Raw genomic sequence first — 18,720 nt, forward strand, 5'->3', positions numbered from 1 at the left:
CAAATAAGCACCTGTTGTATTCAGTAATTTAAGCAAATAAACACCCGGGCTATTAATTGAAGTTTTATGGTATATCACCTGTACACACAACTTGTTAAATAGGTTCCTGTTTCAGACATGTCTTTGAACACGTTTGCATGGGTAAAAAAAAACAACATCCAAATGATTGGTTGACAATGCAGGCGATGGTTGCAGGATGAAGTTGGTGAAGAACAACTGCACAAATTTGAAGTCAAAACTTCATAGGCACAAGTCAGACAATTTGTAAACCCAGAATGCAACAGACTTTGGTCACCGACTTGACAAACATTTAATGTGATCTGCTCGAACGCGCCCCCTTTCTCCGCACATAGGCGTTCCGGAGCGCATCACATGATTCGAGTCTTGTGACAATCCAGACGGAAAGGGAAAACGAGTTCCGACTTTACAACAGTTTTTTGTGTGCTCTAGAGTGATTAGAGAGGTGCTTTTGACAGAAAATGACAATGTGGTGATAAGATGGCGATATTTTAGACATTTCACTCTTTTTTATATAAGCATCCTTCCATTAGTCTGAACAGTCCGCGAGTGTTTCGGGTGGTGCAGTCAGGGACAAAGTTGGCACATGGAGAGAGGCGATAACTTAATTTTTTGCGCGTCGTGTTTTCTTAGTTTTTTTTTACCCATCCGTGCCTGCGAAAGTCGTATGACTCGAGGCAACACCGACTAAGTAAATCCAATTTGTGTGGGAAGAAGAGGGCCAGCCAAGGCAAAGAAAGAGAAAGATAACTTGAGGACGCAACAGATATGGACAGCAAACCTCTTCTCCAAGACCGTCCTCCCGCGTATGCTAACGTCGTCCCGGGGGCGTATGAATATGGCCAGCAGCACAATTATGGAGCTATCCCCGCCCCGACCCCTGCACCCCCGGGCTTTCAACAGCCGCCGCCATACCAGTACCCCACTGGCCCAGGCAAGTAGATCACATTGTAGGGTTGTTACCTAACGTCCACAGCTCGCTCCTGGAGTATGACGTCGTTACGCGCCGATGTGCAAATGCTGGAACCGCCATAACGTAACTTTTTTATTTTAGGTTGTATGAACTTGCTGACATTTATAGAGTAGCCTGTTGACTGTAATACCAATAATAATTTGGGTGGATGCTTATATTTGTCATATTTCACACATGTACAAGTGTGTATTAGAGTAGTCTACTGGGTTCGTTATTTTACTAGTGAAATACTATATATTCCCTAACCTCTCTTGACTGACTGAAACGGAAACTAACACTCATGACTTCCCCTTGTAGTTCAGATCTAGCCTAATTCAACCTCCTCTCCCCTCCCCTTATCCTACCACAGGGTTCCAAGGAGGCCCCAGTGCTCAGATGGGCCCAGCCATAGCCCAGCAGCCCTACCCTGGTACATACACGATCATCCAGCCCTCTGTGGTGGTGGTGGGGGGCTGCCCAGCCTGCAGGTGAGACACCAGCCCCAAACAACACACTCGTAGTGGGGAAGCATACTGTATGTTTGAAGGCGGCACAGAATTCAATACAACAGTATTGTATCTATGGAGGGGGGAACTATTTGGATTTCTGGCAGCCTTCAATTCAGTCTTATTTTATTATATTTTAGTAAAGTAACCTTTAACTGCTCAGTTCAAATCAAATGTTATTGGTCACAAACACATATTTAACAGATGTTATTGCGGGTGTAGTGAAATGCTTGTGTTCCTAGCTCCAACAGTGCAGTAGTAGCAAACAATACACACATCTCAAAGTAAAATAATGGAATTAAGAAATGTATAAATATTAGGATGAGTTGGTTGACATCACAGGATATGATGTCACCAGGTTATGTTATGGTCTGTCTTTTTGAGAGAAAAAAAACATAGAAGCTATTACGCTGTTCGCACAGCGCTGAATCTCTGAAAGCCACAGGGGGGGTAATGCTATAACAAGCGTGTAACCAAGGTGATTTAGAAAGAAGAGCATTACCAGATTTGTAGTCGGTGCATGTGACAAATACAATTAGATTTGGGAGAAGGTGTAGGGGTCTGCCAAACCAAGACAGGTCAGTAGGCTAATCTGCTATCAAGGAAAGCCTTTTCAGTGTTAATCAATAGTGTTCCTGTGGTGAACACGTGGTTTCCATGTGTCAAATGACCGTTGTCTTCTGCTCCATCTGTGTCTGAAGGATGTTCCACAGCATAGCTACATGTGAGCATCACGATAACAGTATTACACACACACTGCACTGTGGGCAGGCGGGCAGGCAGGCCTAGTACACGCTAAAGCTGCTGCTGTAGGGGAAAGCTTCATTTCGAGAGTGACCGCAGTGGTTTCAATTTGTCTGACACAACATCCTTTCAGTGTCAGCTGCTAAGAACACAGACATGTGACAGGAGAGAGGAAGTTGATTGACTGACCTTCAAGAGCATCATACAGTACAAACGTCAACGTGGTCTTATATGAAAAATGGTCAGGTTCGTGTTCTTTAGGTCATACAACAGAAAACATTTGTCCTAATAAACATTTAAATGTTTTGCAACGTAAAAGGAGTGTTTCTTATTGGACAAGTCAAGGAAGTCTGTTCCTGTTTGTCTGTTTTATTCCGTTTGGTGCCTAATGAACATGACCCAGCAGCTGTAGTGTCTGTCTTGTGTTGATTTTGTAGAAAATAATAATCACATTTAGTGTTTTTAAAATGAACATAATAGGCTAATTGATGATAGAATACACTAATGGCATGTTTCCAATGAGACTTTACATCAGTGTTTGGTGTAAATACAGACTTTTGTTTTCACTTCTGAGGCCTGGACCACAAAGTCAAATAATAGAGCCTGATTTCTAGGAGTGTTAGATTGAGAGTAGAGGGAGACGGCCTGTTTTAGTTTGTCACCACTAGATTGAGAGTAGAGGGAGACGGCTTGTTTTAGTTTGTCACCACTAGATTGAGAGTAGAGGGAGACGGCCTGTTTTAGTTTGTCACCACTAGATTGAGAGTAGAGGGAGACGGCCTGTTTTAGTTTGTCACCACTAGATTGAGAGTAGAGGGAGACGGCCTGTTTTAGTTTGTCACCACTAGATTGAGAGTAGAGGGAGACGGCCTGTTTTAGTTTGACACCACTAGATTGAGAGTAGAGGGAGACGGCCTGTTTTAGTTTGTCACCACTAGATTGAGAGTAGAGGGAGACGGCCTGTTTTAGTTTGTCACCACTAGATTGAGAGTAGAGGGAGACGGCCTGTTTTAGTTTGACACCACTAGATTGAGAGTAGAGGGAGACGGCTTGTTTTAGTTTGTCACCACTAGATTGAGAGTAGAGGGAGACGGCCTGTTTTAGTTTGTCACCACTAGATTGAGAGTAGAGGGAGACGGCTTGTTTTAGTTTGTCACCACTAGATTGAGAGTAGAGGGAGACGGCTTGTTTTAGTTTGTCACCACTAGATTGAGAGTAGAGGGAGACGGCCTGTTTTAGTTTGTCACCACTAGATTGAGAGTAGAGGGAGACGGCCTGTTTTAGTTTGTCACCACTAGATTGAGAGTAGAGGGAGACGGCCTGTTTTAGTTTGTCACCACTAGATTGAGAGTAGAGGGAGACGGCCTGTTTTAGTTTGTCACCACTAGATTGAGAGTAGAGGGAGACGGCCTGTTTTAGTTTGTCACCACTAGATTGAGAGTAGAGGGAGACGGCCTGTTTTAGTTTGTCACCACTAGATTGAGAGTAGAGGGAGACGGCCTGTTTTAGTTTGTCACCACTAGATTGAGAGTAGAGGGAGACGGCCTGTTTTAGTTTGTCACCACTAGATTGAGAGTAGAGGGAGACGGCCTGTTTTAGTTTGTCACCACTAGATTGAGAGTAGAGGGAGACGGCCTGTTTTAGTTTGTCACCACTAGATTGAGAGTAGAGGGAGACGGCCTGTTTTAGTTTGTCACCACTAGATTGAGAGTAGAGGGAGACGGCCTGTTTTAGTTTGTCACCACTAGATTGAGAGTAGAGGGAGACGGCCTGTTTTAGTTTGTCACCACTAGATTGAGAGTAGAGGGAGACGGCTTGTTTTAGTTTGTCACCACTAGATTGAGAGTAGAGGGAGACGGCCTGTTTTAGTTTGTCACCACTAGATTGAGAGTAGAGGGAGACGGCTTGTTTTAGTTTGTCACCACTAGATTGAGAGTAGAGGGAGACGGCCTGTTTTAGTTTGTCACCACTAGATTGAGAGTAGAGGGAGACGGCCTGTTTTAGTTTGTCACCACTAGATTGAGAGTAGAGGGAGACGGCTTGTTTTAGTTTGTCACCACTAGATTGAGAGTAGAGGGAGACGGCCTGTTTTAGTTTGTCACCACTAGATTGAGAGTAGAGGGAGACGGCCTGTTTTAGTTTGTCACCACTAGATTGAGAGTAGAGGGAGACGGCCTGTTTTAGTTTGTCACCACTAGATTGAGAGTAGAGGGAGACGGCCTGTTTTAGTTTGTCACCACTAGATTGAGAGTAGAGGGAGACGGCCTGTTTTAGTTTGTCACCACTAGATTGAGAGTAGAGGGAGACGGCCTGTTTTAGTTTGTCACCACTAGATTGAGAGTAGAGGGAGACGGCCTGTTTTAGTTTGTCACCACTAGATTGAGAGTAGAGGGAGACGGCCTGTTTTAGTTTGTCACCACTAGATTGAGAGTAGAGGGAGACGGCCTGTTTTAGTTTGACACCACTAGATTGAGAGTAGAGGGAGACGGCCTGTTTTAGTTTGTCACCACTAGATTGAGAGTAGAGGGAGACGGCCTGTTTTAGTTTGTCACCACTAGATTGAGAGTAGAGGGAGACGGCTTGTTTTAGTTTGTCACCACTAGATTGAGAGTAGAGGGAGACGGCCTGTTTTAGTTTGTCACCACTAGATTGAGAGTAGAGGGAGACGGCCTGTTTTAGTTTGTCACCACTAGATTGAGAGTAGAGGGAGACGGCCTGTTTTAGTTTGTCACCACTAGATTGAGAGTAGAGGGAGACGGCCTGTTTTAGTTTGTCACCACTAGATTGAGAGTAGAGGGAGACGGCTTGTTTTAGTTTGTCACCACTAGATTGAGAGTAGAGGGAGACGGCTTGTTTTAGTTTGTCACCACTAGATTGAGAGTAGAGGGAGACGGCCTGTTTTAGTTTGGCACCACTAGATTGAGAGTAGAGGGAGACGGCCTGTTTTAGTTTGTCACCACTAGATTGAGAGTAGAGGGAGACGGCTTGTTTTAGTTTGTCACCACTAGATTGAGAGTAGAGGGAGACGGCCTGTTTTAGTTTGGCACCACTAGATTGAGAGTAGAGGGAGACGGCCTGTTTTAGTTTGACACCACTAGATTGAGAGTAGAGGGAGACGGCTTGTTTTAGTTTGTCACCACTAGATTGAGAGTAGAGGGAGACGGCCTGTTTTAGTTTGGCACCACTAGATTGAGAGTAGAGGGAGACGGCCTGTTTTAGTTTGGCACCACTAGATTGAGAGTAGAGGGAGACGGCCTGTTTTAGTTTGTCACCACTAGATTGAGAGTAGAGGGAGACGGCCTGTTTTAGTTTGGCACCACTAGATTGAGAGTAGAGGGAGACGGCCTGTTTTAGTTTGGCACCACTAGATTGAGAGTAGAGGGAGACGGCTTGTTTTAGTTTGACACCACTAGATTGAGAGTAGAGGGAGACGGCCTGTTTTAGTTTGTCACCACTAGATTGAGAGTAGAGGGAGACGGCCTGTTTTAGTTTGTCACCACTAGATTGAGAGTAGAGGGAGACGCCTGTTTTAGTTTGTCACCACTAGATTGAGAGTAGAGGGAGACGGCCTGTTTTAGTTTGTCACCACTAGATTGAGAGTAGAGGGAGACGGCCTGTTTTAGTTTGTCACCACTAGATTGAGAGTAGAGGGAGACGGCCTGTTTTAGTTTGGCACCACTAGATTGAGAGTAGAGGGAGACGGCCTGTTTTAGTTTGTCACCACTAGATTGAGAGTAGAGGGAGACGGCTTGTTTTAGTTTGTCACCACTAGATTGAGAGTAGAGGGAGACGGCCTGTTTTAGTTTGTCACCACTAGATTGAGAGTAGAGGGAGACGGCCTGTTTTAGTTTGTCACCACTAGATTGAGAGTAGAGGGAGACGGCCTGTTTTAGTTTGGCACCACTAGATTGAGAGTAGAGGGAGACGGCCTGTTTTAGTTTGTCACCACTAGATTGAGAGTAGAGGGAGACGGCCTGTTTTAGTTTGTCACCACTAGATTGAGAGTAGAGGGAGACGGCCTGTTTTAGTTTGGCACCACTAGATTGAGAGTAGAGGGAGACGGCCTGTTTTAGTTTGTCACCACTAGATTGAGAGTAGAGGGAGACGGCTTGTTTTAGTTTGTCACCACTAGATTGAGAGTAGAGGGAGACGGCCTGTTTTAGTTTGTCACCACTAGATTGAGAGTAGAGGGAGACGGCCTGTTTTAGTTTGTCACCACTAGATTGAGAGTAGAGGGAGACGGCCTGTTTTAGTTTGTCACCACTAGATTGAGAGTAGAGGGAGACGGCCTGTTTTAGTTTGTCACCACTAGATTGAGAGTAGAGGGAGACGGCCTGTTTTAGTTTGTCACCACTAGATTGAGAGTAGAGGGAGACGGCCTGTTTTAGTTTGTCACCACTAGATTGAGAGTAGAGGGAGACGGCCTGTTTTAGTTTGTCACCACTAGATTGAGAGTAGAGGGAGACGGCCTGTTTTAGTTTGTCACCACTAGATTGAGAGTAGAGGGAGACGGCCTGTTTTAGTTTGTCACCACTAGATTGAGAGTAGAGGGAGACGGCCTGTTTTAGTTTGTCACCACTAGATTGAGAGTAGAGGGAGACGGCTTGTTTTAGTTTGTCACCACTAGATTGAGAGTAGAGGGAGACGGCCTGTTTTAGTTTGTCACCACTAGATTGAGAGTAGAGGGAGACGGCCTGTTTTAGTTTGTCACCACTAGATTGAGAGTAGAGGGAGACGGCTTGTTTTAGTTTGTCACCACTAGATTGAGAGTAGAGGGAGACGGCCTGTTTTAGTTTGTCACCACTAGATTGAGAGTAGAGGGAGACGGCCTGTTTTAGTTTGTCACCACTAGATTGAGAGTAGAGGGAGACGGCCTGTTTTAGTTTGTCACCACTAGATTGAGAGTAGAGGGAGACGGCCTGTTTTAGTTTGTCACCACTAGATTGAGAGTAGAGGGAGACGGCCTGTTTTAGTTTGTCACCACTAGATTGAGAGTAGAGGGAGACGGCCTGTTTTAGTTTGTCACCACTAGATTGAGAGTAGAGGGAGACGGCCTGTTTTAGTTTGTCACCACTAGATTGAGAGTAGAGGGAGACGGCCTGTTTTAGTTTGGCACCACTAGATTGAGAGTAGAGGGAGACGGCCTGTTTTAGTTTGTCACCACTAGATTGAGAGTAGAGGGAGACGGCTTGTTTTAGTTTGTCACCACTAGATTGAGAGTAGAGGGAGACGGCCTGTTTTAGTTTGTCACCACTAGATTGTTACCACTATTTGCATTGCCAGGTTCACTAAAGGGTTCTTGTCCAGTTTGTGGCCTTGGCACACTCTGATACTCAGCTGATAAGCAGTGGCGGTGTAAACACACCCATGACATGTACATGGCACACAGCAGGGCAGGTGCAGGCAGGCAACACACACACACACACACACACACACACACACACACACACACACACACACACAGCAGGCAAAACGTCATTGTCCACACTACATTTGCGCTCCACCTGTTGTTGCTCACATATTTTTGCTGTCCACCATTTCTTTTAGAAAAGGTTGTAACTAGAGGAAGTACAGCTACAACTGGAAGTTACCTTTTCTCGTAGCAGGTTAGGAGACTTAAGTTAAGGTTAGGGAAAGGGTTAGGGCTAGCTAAGATGCTCTCCTAACCTGCTGTACTCCCTCTAGTCACAACGCTTATTGAAATACAGTGTTTATCTGTCACAAAAAGCACTTCTGATTTTAACACACCATGATGTGATTGGCTGGTAGGTGTATAGTGTAATCACTACAGTTGAACATCTAGACATATTTGGGTCTATACAATGTAGGTTTCCTCTAAGGGGAGTTGACAGATGCATTGGACATGATGCTAGTCAGCCAACATGTGGAGTCATAAGACTAGCTGTTAACCCCTGCAGCTCTGTTCCTTCTAGTAGCCACTCTGGTCAGGGGAAGCCACAGTTAACTCTCTCTCCATGTGATTCTCCAGGTCACACAGTGAGACCACAGTGTGATGATTATGTTCACAGCTCATACATCTAATAGCACTGGAATACCATGGAAACCTAGAAAGCCCAGAGTCACAATGACTGCTAGAAAGAATAGGCTACTTATTATTCTCTCTCTCATTATTAGTTATTTTCCCTGTGGCGACTTGACACACAACAACAGAATGGTTCAATCTCTACACCAATAGGTGCTCCTTTTCCTGCGCTTGGTTTTTGGGAGGTGGATGCATTGACATGAGTTTTCTCAGTCCTAAAAAATGCTTTCTGGGGCGGATGGGAATTTAGTTGCTAATTGATGAGTTACATTTTTTTAGCTTGAATGTTGTTACGTATATGATAATTTTTAAATAACTTATCTCATAAAACCACACAAATCCTTAGTTATAGGCAAACATGTTTTTGCTCAGGTGGCCCCTTTTTTGCTGGAGAGCATCACCAGAGGCCAACTTTCTGTCTCTTTAATGTGTGTTTATCTTTTTCAGAGTGGGCGTGCTGGAGGATGACTTCACCTGTCTGGGGATCATGTGTGCCGTCTTCTTCTTCCCCCTGGGGATCTTATTCTGCCTGGCACTGCGCCAGAGGAGATGTCCCAACTGTGGCGCCACCTTCGGGTAGAAGGACCAACCAGTAGCTAGCTCATCCTCACAGCCCAGCTGGGTCTTAGAACTGTGTTGTTTAGAATTATTACACACTGAGGATGCCATGGATTTTCTATACAACGATTAAGTAGTCGCCACAATGAACTTATAGCCAGCCATTCATTCTGATAATATGATAGAGGTGCATGTGAAAAGCTAAATTTGCACATGGTAGAATATACTTTGGTAGTATTATCTAGTGAAGAAGCCTGATCTTTGTCTATCTACTGCTGGTGCCTTTATTACGCTATAGAGCAGAAATCAGCCAGGGGCCATATTCCACAAAGCGTATCAGAAAAGATCCTAGGATCCCGTTTTAAGACAAAAAAAATCTCCCGGCTCAGTAGGTTTTATGATGATAAGTTACTGCTCAGACAAACTGAGCCAGGAGAAAAATCAACTCATTAAAGTTTCTCCGTTGGTAATCACGACAGTTTGAGGTAGCGCAAAAGAAGGGTAGTGATGATGCTCATTGACATTGGTTATTCCTTCTCATTTGCAACAATCAGGACGAGGCCCTGCCAGCTGTATTGCACGCTTCAGACAACTACGGTGAATGTTGCAGTGGTACAACGTTTGATATCATCTGCCCGACACAATCACTTTGTCTACTATAATTTAGCCTAATATGTTGGTTTGCATATGTTTAGAATAATGTGATGGGCATATTGCACTGAATCATACAGTTTGACAGTTAAAATATGACCGTTATATCAGCACACTTCTGTTCAACACATCTAAATAGCTTTGGCACACTAGGCATCGAGTCACTTTCCGATAATGTTACATAAAGCGTTTCAGAAAGGTCTAATTTTACCGAACACAATCAGTTAATATAGGCTGTAGACGCTTTCCATTGCCCAACCCACAGGCACGGCTACTTTTAGGCATCTGTTTTTAATGTGATATTGCGCTCCAAAGGGATAACTTTAAATGACATGATGTAGGGGTCATGAAATCATTGAAAGAGAACTGTGGGATTGTTTATTAGCCTAGTGGTTGTAAGTATTTAGGCATAGGCTGTCATGTGAACGAAGCCTTGTGAAATCATTGTCAAAAGCACAAGGTACAAGGTGTACATTTATTATGGGTTGATCAAATAGAAATATCAAACATTCTTTCAACTCCAAAGCAACTGCCTGTCTATGGTGCAGGAACCACTGCCTTTTTCTATTACCAAGACACCTGTTGGTAACTTAACTGGTTAGGACAACTCATGAGGTCTCCTAAATATCTCTGGTCTAGGTGGGGGACTGTTATGACTAAAGAAGCTTCCTGCAGAGTAGGAGTAAAATGTCTCTTAGCACTTACGACCAAATGTTTTACTCTGAGACGCTTTGTGGATACGGCCCCAGGGCGCATATTTAAAAAGTGCATCTGAGTAGGAGTGCTAGGAGATCTAGGATCAGGTCCTCCCTGTCCATATATACCTTGTGCATTATGATTTAAAAGCTAGATTCCTAGATTGGCAATCCTACTCTGAGGCTCTTTGTGATATAGGCCCAGAAAGGGATTGTGATCATTATGTGGCTCAAGACGTGGATCAATAACAAATCATTTACTTGATAGAATTCCTTTATTTTGTCAGGTTCAATCAAATGGAGGCACAAGTTGATTTTGTGCTCAATGTTAAATTCCAATTGCACCGCACCTGGGAATTGTTCAGTTCTGCCACTCCTGAAGCGCCTTCTGTTTCATGCAGTCACATTCTAGGATTAATTATGTATTTTTTAAAGAAGACTCATTATGTTGGGAAATGGTTTGTCACTGTACAGGTATATGACTATAAGGAAATGACCCTTCGAGCGAGAGCCGCTTTTTAAGCAACCCTTTTGAACCTCTGTTTTGAAGCCTTTGAGAATGCTGCCCCTACTCAGTCTGGGCCAGTGTCACAGAATATCTTTTCCCAGCTTGACTCTGGCTGGGGGAGGGTTTTAAACGTAACACTGCGACATCAGCTGTCCCTAACTTAGACATTGAAAATGTGTCTTTTGAGTTGTCTGTTCTGGGGTTCTTTTTATTCTGTGGCCATGTCATATTTTCACAGGTATGATTCTGATAGATTGCTTTTATATAGGTCTGCAGACCTCAGCGTTTCTTATTGGACGTGACCAGGTAGTCCATCCCTGTTTCAGTCCATTTTCTACTGTTTGCTGCCTAATGAACAAGGGTCTCTGTTCCAATATCCTTTCATGTCACTATAGCATACCACTTAGAATGCATGCCCAATAAAAATGTACGTTCTAAGTAGTGTGGATATTCGGACTTAGGTTGAAGCTCTACACAGGCTCTGTAGAGTTCACCCAGGTCAAGTCGGACACCACGTCTTTGACCTACAACCAAGCGGACTCAGCCAAGGCAGGGAGGAAAAGCATGCACGTTTTTTTGCATACTACAAGCAGGTTGACATGTGTAATCTGGATAATGTGTAGCCTTCTTAGTATTCTTCTCAGTGACAACTCAGTCTGCGATCCCCCCTACAATAGACAATCAACTGAGAATGTCTCTGTACCCATATCTCTCTACACCAGTAGTATATTGTTACTGTCCATGTCATGTAATCAAATGGGGTTATATATTGGGGGGTGTATTTTACATGGATCTGCTTTGAAACACTACACACGCTATCATGATTGAGGTCATTTTTTATAAGAGTTATTGTAAATAAACACGAGTGCGGTACATGTCTTGACTGATCTTTTAAAACTTTTCCTGGCCCGTATTCATAAAGCGTCTCAAAGTAGGAGTGCTGATCTAGGATCAGGTCCCTCTTTCCATATAATCATATGAATTATGGTCTAAAAAGCTCAACTGATTCTAGATCAGTGCCCAATCACTTTGTAGAAGACAACCCTGTTCTTGTTCAATTGGACCCCAGTTGTAAGGAACCGGATTCAGTTTTTCAACCAGTTAATGATTAGAATCAGAGCTGACATCCAGAGTTGAACATGAATGTGATCTCTGCAAACTTCAGGGAAATTGCCTTTAAAAGGTCTATTAACTGTGCCTTGGATTGAAGCCCGGCCTTTCTAGTCATAAAGTAACTGTTATATATTATTGGCCATAACATTTATCACAACAAAGAGTTGAAATAACGAGAAGACAAGCAGTGAAGCAATAAAATATACTGAACAAAAATATAAATGCAACAATTTCAAAGAGTTACAGTTCATATGAGGAAATCAGTCAATTTAAATACATTCTTTAGGCCCTAATCTATGGATTTCACATGACCGGGAATACAGATACTTTAAAAAAGGTAGGGACGTAGATCAGAAAACCAGTCAGTATCTGGTGTGACTAAAATTTGCCTCATGATGCACAAAACATCTTCGCATGGAGTTGATCAGGCTGTTGATTGTGGAATGTTGTCCCACTCCTCTTCGATGGCTGGATATTGGCGGGAACTGGAACACACTGTCGTACATGTCGATCCAGCGTGTCCCAAACATGCTCAATTAGTGACATGTCTGGTGAGTATGCAGGCCATGGAAGAACTGGGACATTTTTAGCTTCCAGGAATTGTGTACAGATCCTTGTGACATGGGGCTGTGCATTATCATGCTGAAACATGAGGTGATGGAGTCAGATGAATGGCACGACAATGGTCCTCAGGATGTCATCACGGTATCTCTGTTCATTCAAATTGCCATAGACAAAATGAAACTGTGTTCTTTGTCCAGGCTTATGCCTGCCCATACCATAACCCCACCGCCACCATGGAGCACTCTGTTCACAACGTTGACATCAGCAAACCACTCGCCTACATGATGCCTTACACATGGTCTGCGGTTGTGAGGCCGGTTGGGCGTACTGACAAATTCTCTAAAATTATGTTGGAGGCAGCTTATGGTAGAGAAATTAACATTATTTATCTGGCAACAGTTCTGGAGGACATTCCTGCAGTCAGCATGCCAATTGCACACTCCGTCAAAACTTGAGACATCTGTGGCATTGTGTTGTGTGACAAAACTGCACATTTTAGAGTGGTCTTTTATTGTCCCCAGCACAAGGTGCACCAGTGTAATGATCATGCTGTTAAATCAACTTCTTGATATGCCACACCTGTCAGGTGAATGGATTATTTTGGCAAAAGAGAAATGCTCACTAACAGGGATGTAAATACATTTGTGCACAACATTTGAGAGAAGTACGTTTTTAATGCTTATGGAACATTTCTGGAATCTTTTATTTCAGCTCATGAAACATGGGACCAACACTTTACATGCTGCGTTTACATTTTTGTTCAGTATATATTTGTTTATTTTCATACAGCAACGTTCCAAACTCAGGGAGTAGGCAGGGCAGACCAAAGAAAAATAATAAAATTAGCCACTAGGCTGAAAATGCCTTCCATGAAGCATGAAGATAAAAGCAAAATGCCTGCACGGTCTATGGGAAGTTATGAGTTCCATTTAAGCGTGTCCTTTTAAAAACATATGTCCACAGCACTACTGGGTCATATTCATTAGGACATGTAATGGAAAACATTTTAAAACAGTTGAAAGTTTCTTATCAAGCAATAAGAAACATTCCTCAAAGGTTTCAGTCTGCTTTCTTCCGCTTGGTGCCTAATGAACATGACCCGGGCTACCTGAATAACAGACAGGTGAGAGACGTTTCACAGAATGATTACTGTTGGTATATAGAGTTAAGTAACAGCAGCACTGTATGAACACTTAACTGTAAAACCAATCAGCAAGATGACAATGACACACTCAACCAATCAAATTCGTTGTACACTTCTTGGAAGGAGTTGAGGGGAAAAAACGATGTGTGCGCTTCCCTTGAATGAGTATAGTTATATTCCACAGTCGCCAGCTGTTGGTCTTTAGTAATGATGCAATTTTACATATCATATTTGAGATACACAATAACAAGAGCAACACTACCATAAGGACCTCCGTAAATTGTGATGCATAGGTCCCGTATTGCATACATTCATTTATCTACTGCCCTATGGCAACGAAAAATCTTTGACGAGTGATTGAACAAGCAAAAAAAAAAAGAGAGTCATAAATACATTCTGATATTTCAACGGTCCAATCTCAGGCTTTCCTCGACTCCTTTTCGCACACGCCCAACGAGAACGCATGTAATATGTTGCCACTCATCATCGCCAACAAAAATAGGTCTAGAAAATCTATATATGTGCATCTGTTTACATAAATAAATCCTCCCACCTTCTCAGGAGAGCGTTTGCAGCAGTAGGGCAACTGTGTATTAGACAATGTCATTTCTAATGGCATCTGTAGTAGTGAAATTACTGGATCTTCAGCACAGCAGCCCACAGTGTCAAGTTGTCCTGTCCACTAGTGTCCGGCCCTGGGTCCATCCGCCTGGAGGAGGAGGGGGGACAGCATGGGGTGATGCCCAGCTGGAGGTGCCGCTCCTGTGAGAGGTGGACAGGAGGGTGGGTCTGGAGGTTTAGATGACTGGGCCTGAGCGGTCATTGGTGACTGTGGGACGTAGCTTGACTGCAGTGAACGGGTTCCCTCCCCTAAGGAGACAAGAGACTGGTTAATACTGGTGTGATGATTTTATGACACTTGGGCCCTATTTGAACAAACCCAACACAATGGTAAATCTTAGCACTGGCGGTAGCATTACAGCTTTGGGGTGTGTCAAAAATACTTTAGCTATTTTCACAACAGGAATTATGGGCGCAGTAGGTGGTAGTGGCACAGACAGGCTGGGTCAATCAGAACGTGCTCCATGGCTAAATATGTGTTGTGTATTTATGGTATTTTATGTATTACATTGTCATCAACTCCAATTCAAATGTTAGTCTGTTATAGTCTAGTTCGTTAAATAGCCTGCCCCATATTTGCTAAATATATTGAACATGTTTGCAGTCCACATTGTTCTAGTTGCATTGCTTCAATATGGAAAAACATTGTTAAACATAGGCTATAGCATTCACACTGATATAGGGGCTAGGCCTACTGTTAATTGCAGTCTGGACATGGACATACCAAACGTAGACAATAAGCAAGATTAAATTCACCAGGCTATTGATATGGTCTAAAAAGTCAGTGTATACAATGAAACAACTTGTTATAATAGATGTCCCCTGTTTTGGGGACCTGAGTGGTTCTGGTACCGGTTCCAACCGTCATCTGATAAATGGACATGTGGACACCATAGATTGAAATGGCTTGCATTGAGCGGTAGCCCTGATTCTAATGGACACAGGGGTATGTCTCTTCTGCCTGTGTGTAGCAGGATGTGAAATCTGACACCACTTGAAGCTGGGATGTCCCTCCTACCATTTAATTTGCTCTTCCGACTGTCCATCAACTCCTGGCTGAACCCTACATCACAGCCACTAACAACACATATGCCTGGAATCCTTACACCGTAATGCAGCGGGAAAAGTGGTTTTGTCGCTGACGCACATTGAGATCGATTTATAGCCAGTAATTTCAAACAATTAATAGAGTTCAAACAAAAAACACTTTGTCATAAATGGACAATATTAATATTAGATGAAAGGCGAGGTCCTAACAAGTTCAGGAAGCCAAGCTAGAGTGCTGTGAGACGTTCACATCGATGGGGGCAGACATTTTGATCAAGAGAGACCTTTAGAAAATATGCACATTTTCTCTAACATTAAATATGCAAATATGTATTTTACAGTTGTAAGGAAATCTTAGTCGTTTCTAAATTGATTATACTATATTTAGAAAGCATATAAGTCATTTCAAGCCTTATTTATACAATTTTGTTGAATAGGAAATACATCACATTAAATCTTTCATAGTTGTACTGTGTACTTGAGCTTGTGTCCTGAGAAGTGACTACACCTCAGCAATTTATAACTATATTTACCAGAAAGGGGAGATTTTAACCTTAGAGTCTGCAGCATTACTAGTTATTGTTTATGGCCCTCTCATGATAATTACTTCTGGGGATTACGTAGATTACATTTTTGATTACATTACAGCCTGGTGAATCTTTTTAATACGTTTGGTTTAGATTCAAATTAAACCAAAAACTATACAGTTTTTTTAAACCAAAAACAATATTTCTAAATAATATTGGGTCAGAAACATATCATAAATCGCTTCTCTCGTTCCATGGCACTGTTTGCTTGTCTTCACATGTTATTGTGAGTTTAAGATAGATGTGTTAATATTATCTTCATAATCCATATGACATGATGCATGACTTACCCGAGGAAAAGAGGCGTCTTTCCAAACCCATTCAGTTGGGTTCCCTGTAAACAAACGCAAGAGACATCATCAGACCAGATATACTGTAAGTCACAAGACCCATTCACTCTCCATGATGGAATCCAACAATGATTCATTTACATGCAAAAATATCATTTCCATACCAAATGTACAACATTTTGGGGACTTTTTGCATCTGTTGCCCATGGAGACCACACCACAGACTGCCCCTCAGACAGGTTTGGTAGGGCTGACTGGTGAGTGTGTTGTGACTGTGACAAACAGAGATGACCTGGGTTCAAATGCTATTTAAAATCTTTCAAATACGTTGAGTGATTGCTTGAGTCTGCCTGGAGTGACAAATGGTGTGGTTTGCAACTAGACTTTTGAGACTTTTCTGTTGGTTCCATTGCAACAGGTCCTCTCAATAGATAGCATTTAAACCCAGGTCTGGTGAGAGGAGAATGCTTCATCACCTCAGCACACTGACACGGGAAAATGGCTCTTCTGGAAGGGACAGTGCATTCCAGAAAGAAAAATCCATATAAACATCTCACTCATTATGCCAGTGAAAAGTCAAGGCATGTTGAGGTGAAGCAATCTTCCTGAAATTGTTACAATTAGATTGAATCTTATGGTCACAATCAAATAAACAAACTAGAATCAATAGTGAAATTGGTGAAATCATGATTTGACCCTATATGCAGTTTCCCAAAGGGGTGCACATTTGAGTTTTTGCCCTAGCACTAAAACACTTGATTCAACTCATCACCACACCTTTGATTAGAATCAGGTGTGTTAGTGCTAGGGCAAAAACAAAATGTCCACCCCTTTGGGTCCCCAGGACCAGGATGGGGAAACACTGTCCTACTGTACTGTGTAGAGATGCGTGGGTTGACTCATAACCTGCAATCCCTGTAGTTATATTGGCGGGGCGGGCGGGTTTAGGGTCATTAAATATTGGGTGGGTTGAATAAAGAGAAAACAATGCATTAAAAATCCATAAATGTATCAGTCTTGTAGAATTCTGAGACCAAAAAGACAATGTCAGAGTTGAATTCAATAAGAGAAATGCTGCGAAAGAACAGTAGACCAGAACAGTAGGCCAGAACAGTAGGCCAGAACAGTAGGCCAGAACAGTAGGCCAGAACAGTAGGCCAGAACAGTAGGCCAGAACAGTAGGCCAGAACAGTAGGCCAGAACAGTAGACCAGAACAGTAGGCCAGAACAGTAGGCCAGAACAGTAGGCCAGAACAGTAGGCCAGAACAGTAGGCCAGAACAGTAGGCCAGAACAGTAGTCTAATGTTTGGGAAAGATGTGTGATGATTGTGAGGTCACAGTCACAACACAGGGACTTCAAAATTGCACATCAAGGGAACTGTACTGTTCAAGATGGGTTAAATGGAATAGTAGTATAACTGAAATCTGGACACTGAGTGTAGGTCTATAACCTCTCACATAGCTTTAATATTAACTCCTATAGAATTAAGCATTTCTTGCAGTGAAATGATACAACAAATGTACATTTTGACTGAGGAACAGCAGTGGAGAAATATAATTGATTTATTTCAGCATCTTGAGATAATGAATGCTCGGTTAGGGACCGTGTGTAAATGTGCTATTTTATTCAGCATCATAAAAACAGATAGTATTTCAACCACATAAAATATGCACCCAAGCTGAACTGAAATCTTATTTTAAAAAATATGTTGGGTCTTTATAACAGCTTTTAATTTCCTTAAAACTGGAGTTATTGCATTTTTCCCCCCAGTCCCTAAATGTCTTTGCTTTGCGAGAGAAGCAACTTTACCCATGTCAACTAGATTTAAGCATTCATTCTATTGATTTATGACATTCTTGTGAGCAAGGGTTTATTTAGTCTTCTAGGGCAACAACTACTGACAGAAGAGAAGCTGCATGTATTTAATTATAGACAAGTTGACTAACAAATAGCATACCAAAATGCCAGAAACATAGGCCTATTCAAAAAGGCCAGTCAAAAAATGGTTCCTCGCATTTTCTATATTTGCGGGTTAGGGTTGAGTGTGGGCCTCAGATTTTCACATATAGTCGGGCGGTTGCGGATGGGTTACTAGCAATTTCGGGTGGGTGCTGGTGAACAAACTGCTGAGCCACGCATCACTGGTAGTCTCTCACAGCTGTAGTGCTGGGATGTCACCACTAGAGGACAGCATTGAGCCTACAGAACAGCATTAGCCCTAGGGAGGGGCAGACAGACAGACAGACAGACAGACATTGACCTTACTGACTGCTGTCCTAACATCCTCTTGACATCCTGGACAGATGTGTAGTTTTAATCCTAGTCCTAATCAGACTGAGTGCAGGGTGTCGTCACACACACACACACAATTTCTCTCGATACATTCCTTTAGTACCTCTGCTCTCGCTACGTCAGTCTCCTTTCTCTTTCTGGGTCTTTAATCGGTTTCTCTGTATTCATCTGCCTCACTTTCTACACAAAGGGCAGAACCAGCAAGGGAGCCTTTTTTCTCATGGTGACAGAGCATTCCTGTGTAACCCCCACCCCTCCCTCTATCCCACCCTCCTCTCCTTCTAATTCCCTCCCCTCATTCGCTCCCTGCAGCCAAATCTGCTGAATGGGGAAAAGACTTCTCCGTTATGGCAGTGGTCATACTAGCACAATAAAGACCTGGGTC

General features: G+C 42.9%; 2 protein-coding genes across 4 annotated transcripts in view; one reads left to right on the plus strand and one right to left on the minus strand.

The window, feature by feature from the left end:
* The first annotated feature begins 353 nt into the window (after positions 1-353).
* Positions 354-11,550, plus strand: LOC115205705 (brain protein I3). Its single transcript, XM_029771966.1, has 3 exons — positions 354-952; positions 1,341-1,458; positions 8,711-11,550. The coding sequence occupies exons 1-3, from the start codon at positions 787-789 to the stop codon at positions 8,841-8,843; spliced, it is 417 nt and encodes a 138-aa protein (XP_029627826.1). The 5' UTR covers positions 354-786; the 3' UTR covers positions 8,844-11,550.
* Positions 11,551-13,036: 1,486 nt separating this feature from the next.
* Positions 13,037-18,720, minus strand: part of LOC115205712 (brain-specific angiogenesis inhibitor 1-associated protein 2-like protein 1) — a 65,882-nt gene continuing 60,198 nt past the window's right edge. For all 3 annotated transcript variants that reach the window (XM_029771995.1, XM_029771987.1, XM_029771979.1), the window contains 2 exons: positions 16,042-16,085; positions 13,037-14,366 (listed from right to left, as the gene is read on the minus strand). In XM_029771995.1, the coding sequence (XP_029627855.1) occupies positions 14,294-14,366; positions 16,042-16,085 (117 nt within the window). In that variant the 3' untranslated portion in view covers positions 13,037-14,293. The remainder of the gene's footprint in view (positions 14,367-16,041; positions 16,086-18,720) is intronic.

Source organism: Salmo trutta, chromosome 1, assembly GCF_901001165.1.
Source record: "Salmo trutta chromosome 1, fSalTru1.1, whole genome shotgun sequence".
Lineage (NCBI taxonomy): Eukaryota > Metazoa > Chordata > Actinopteri > Salmoniformes > Salmonidae > Salmo > Salmo trutta.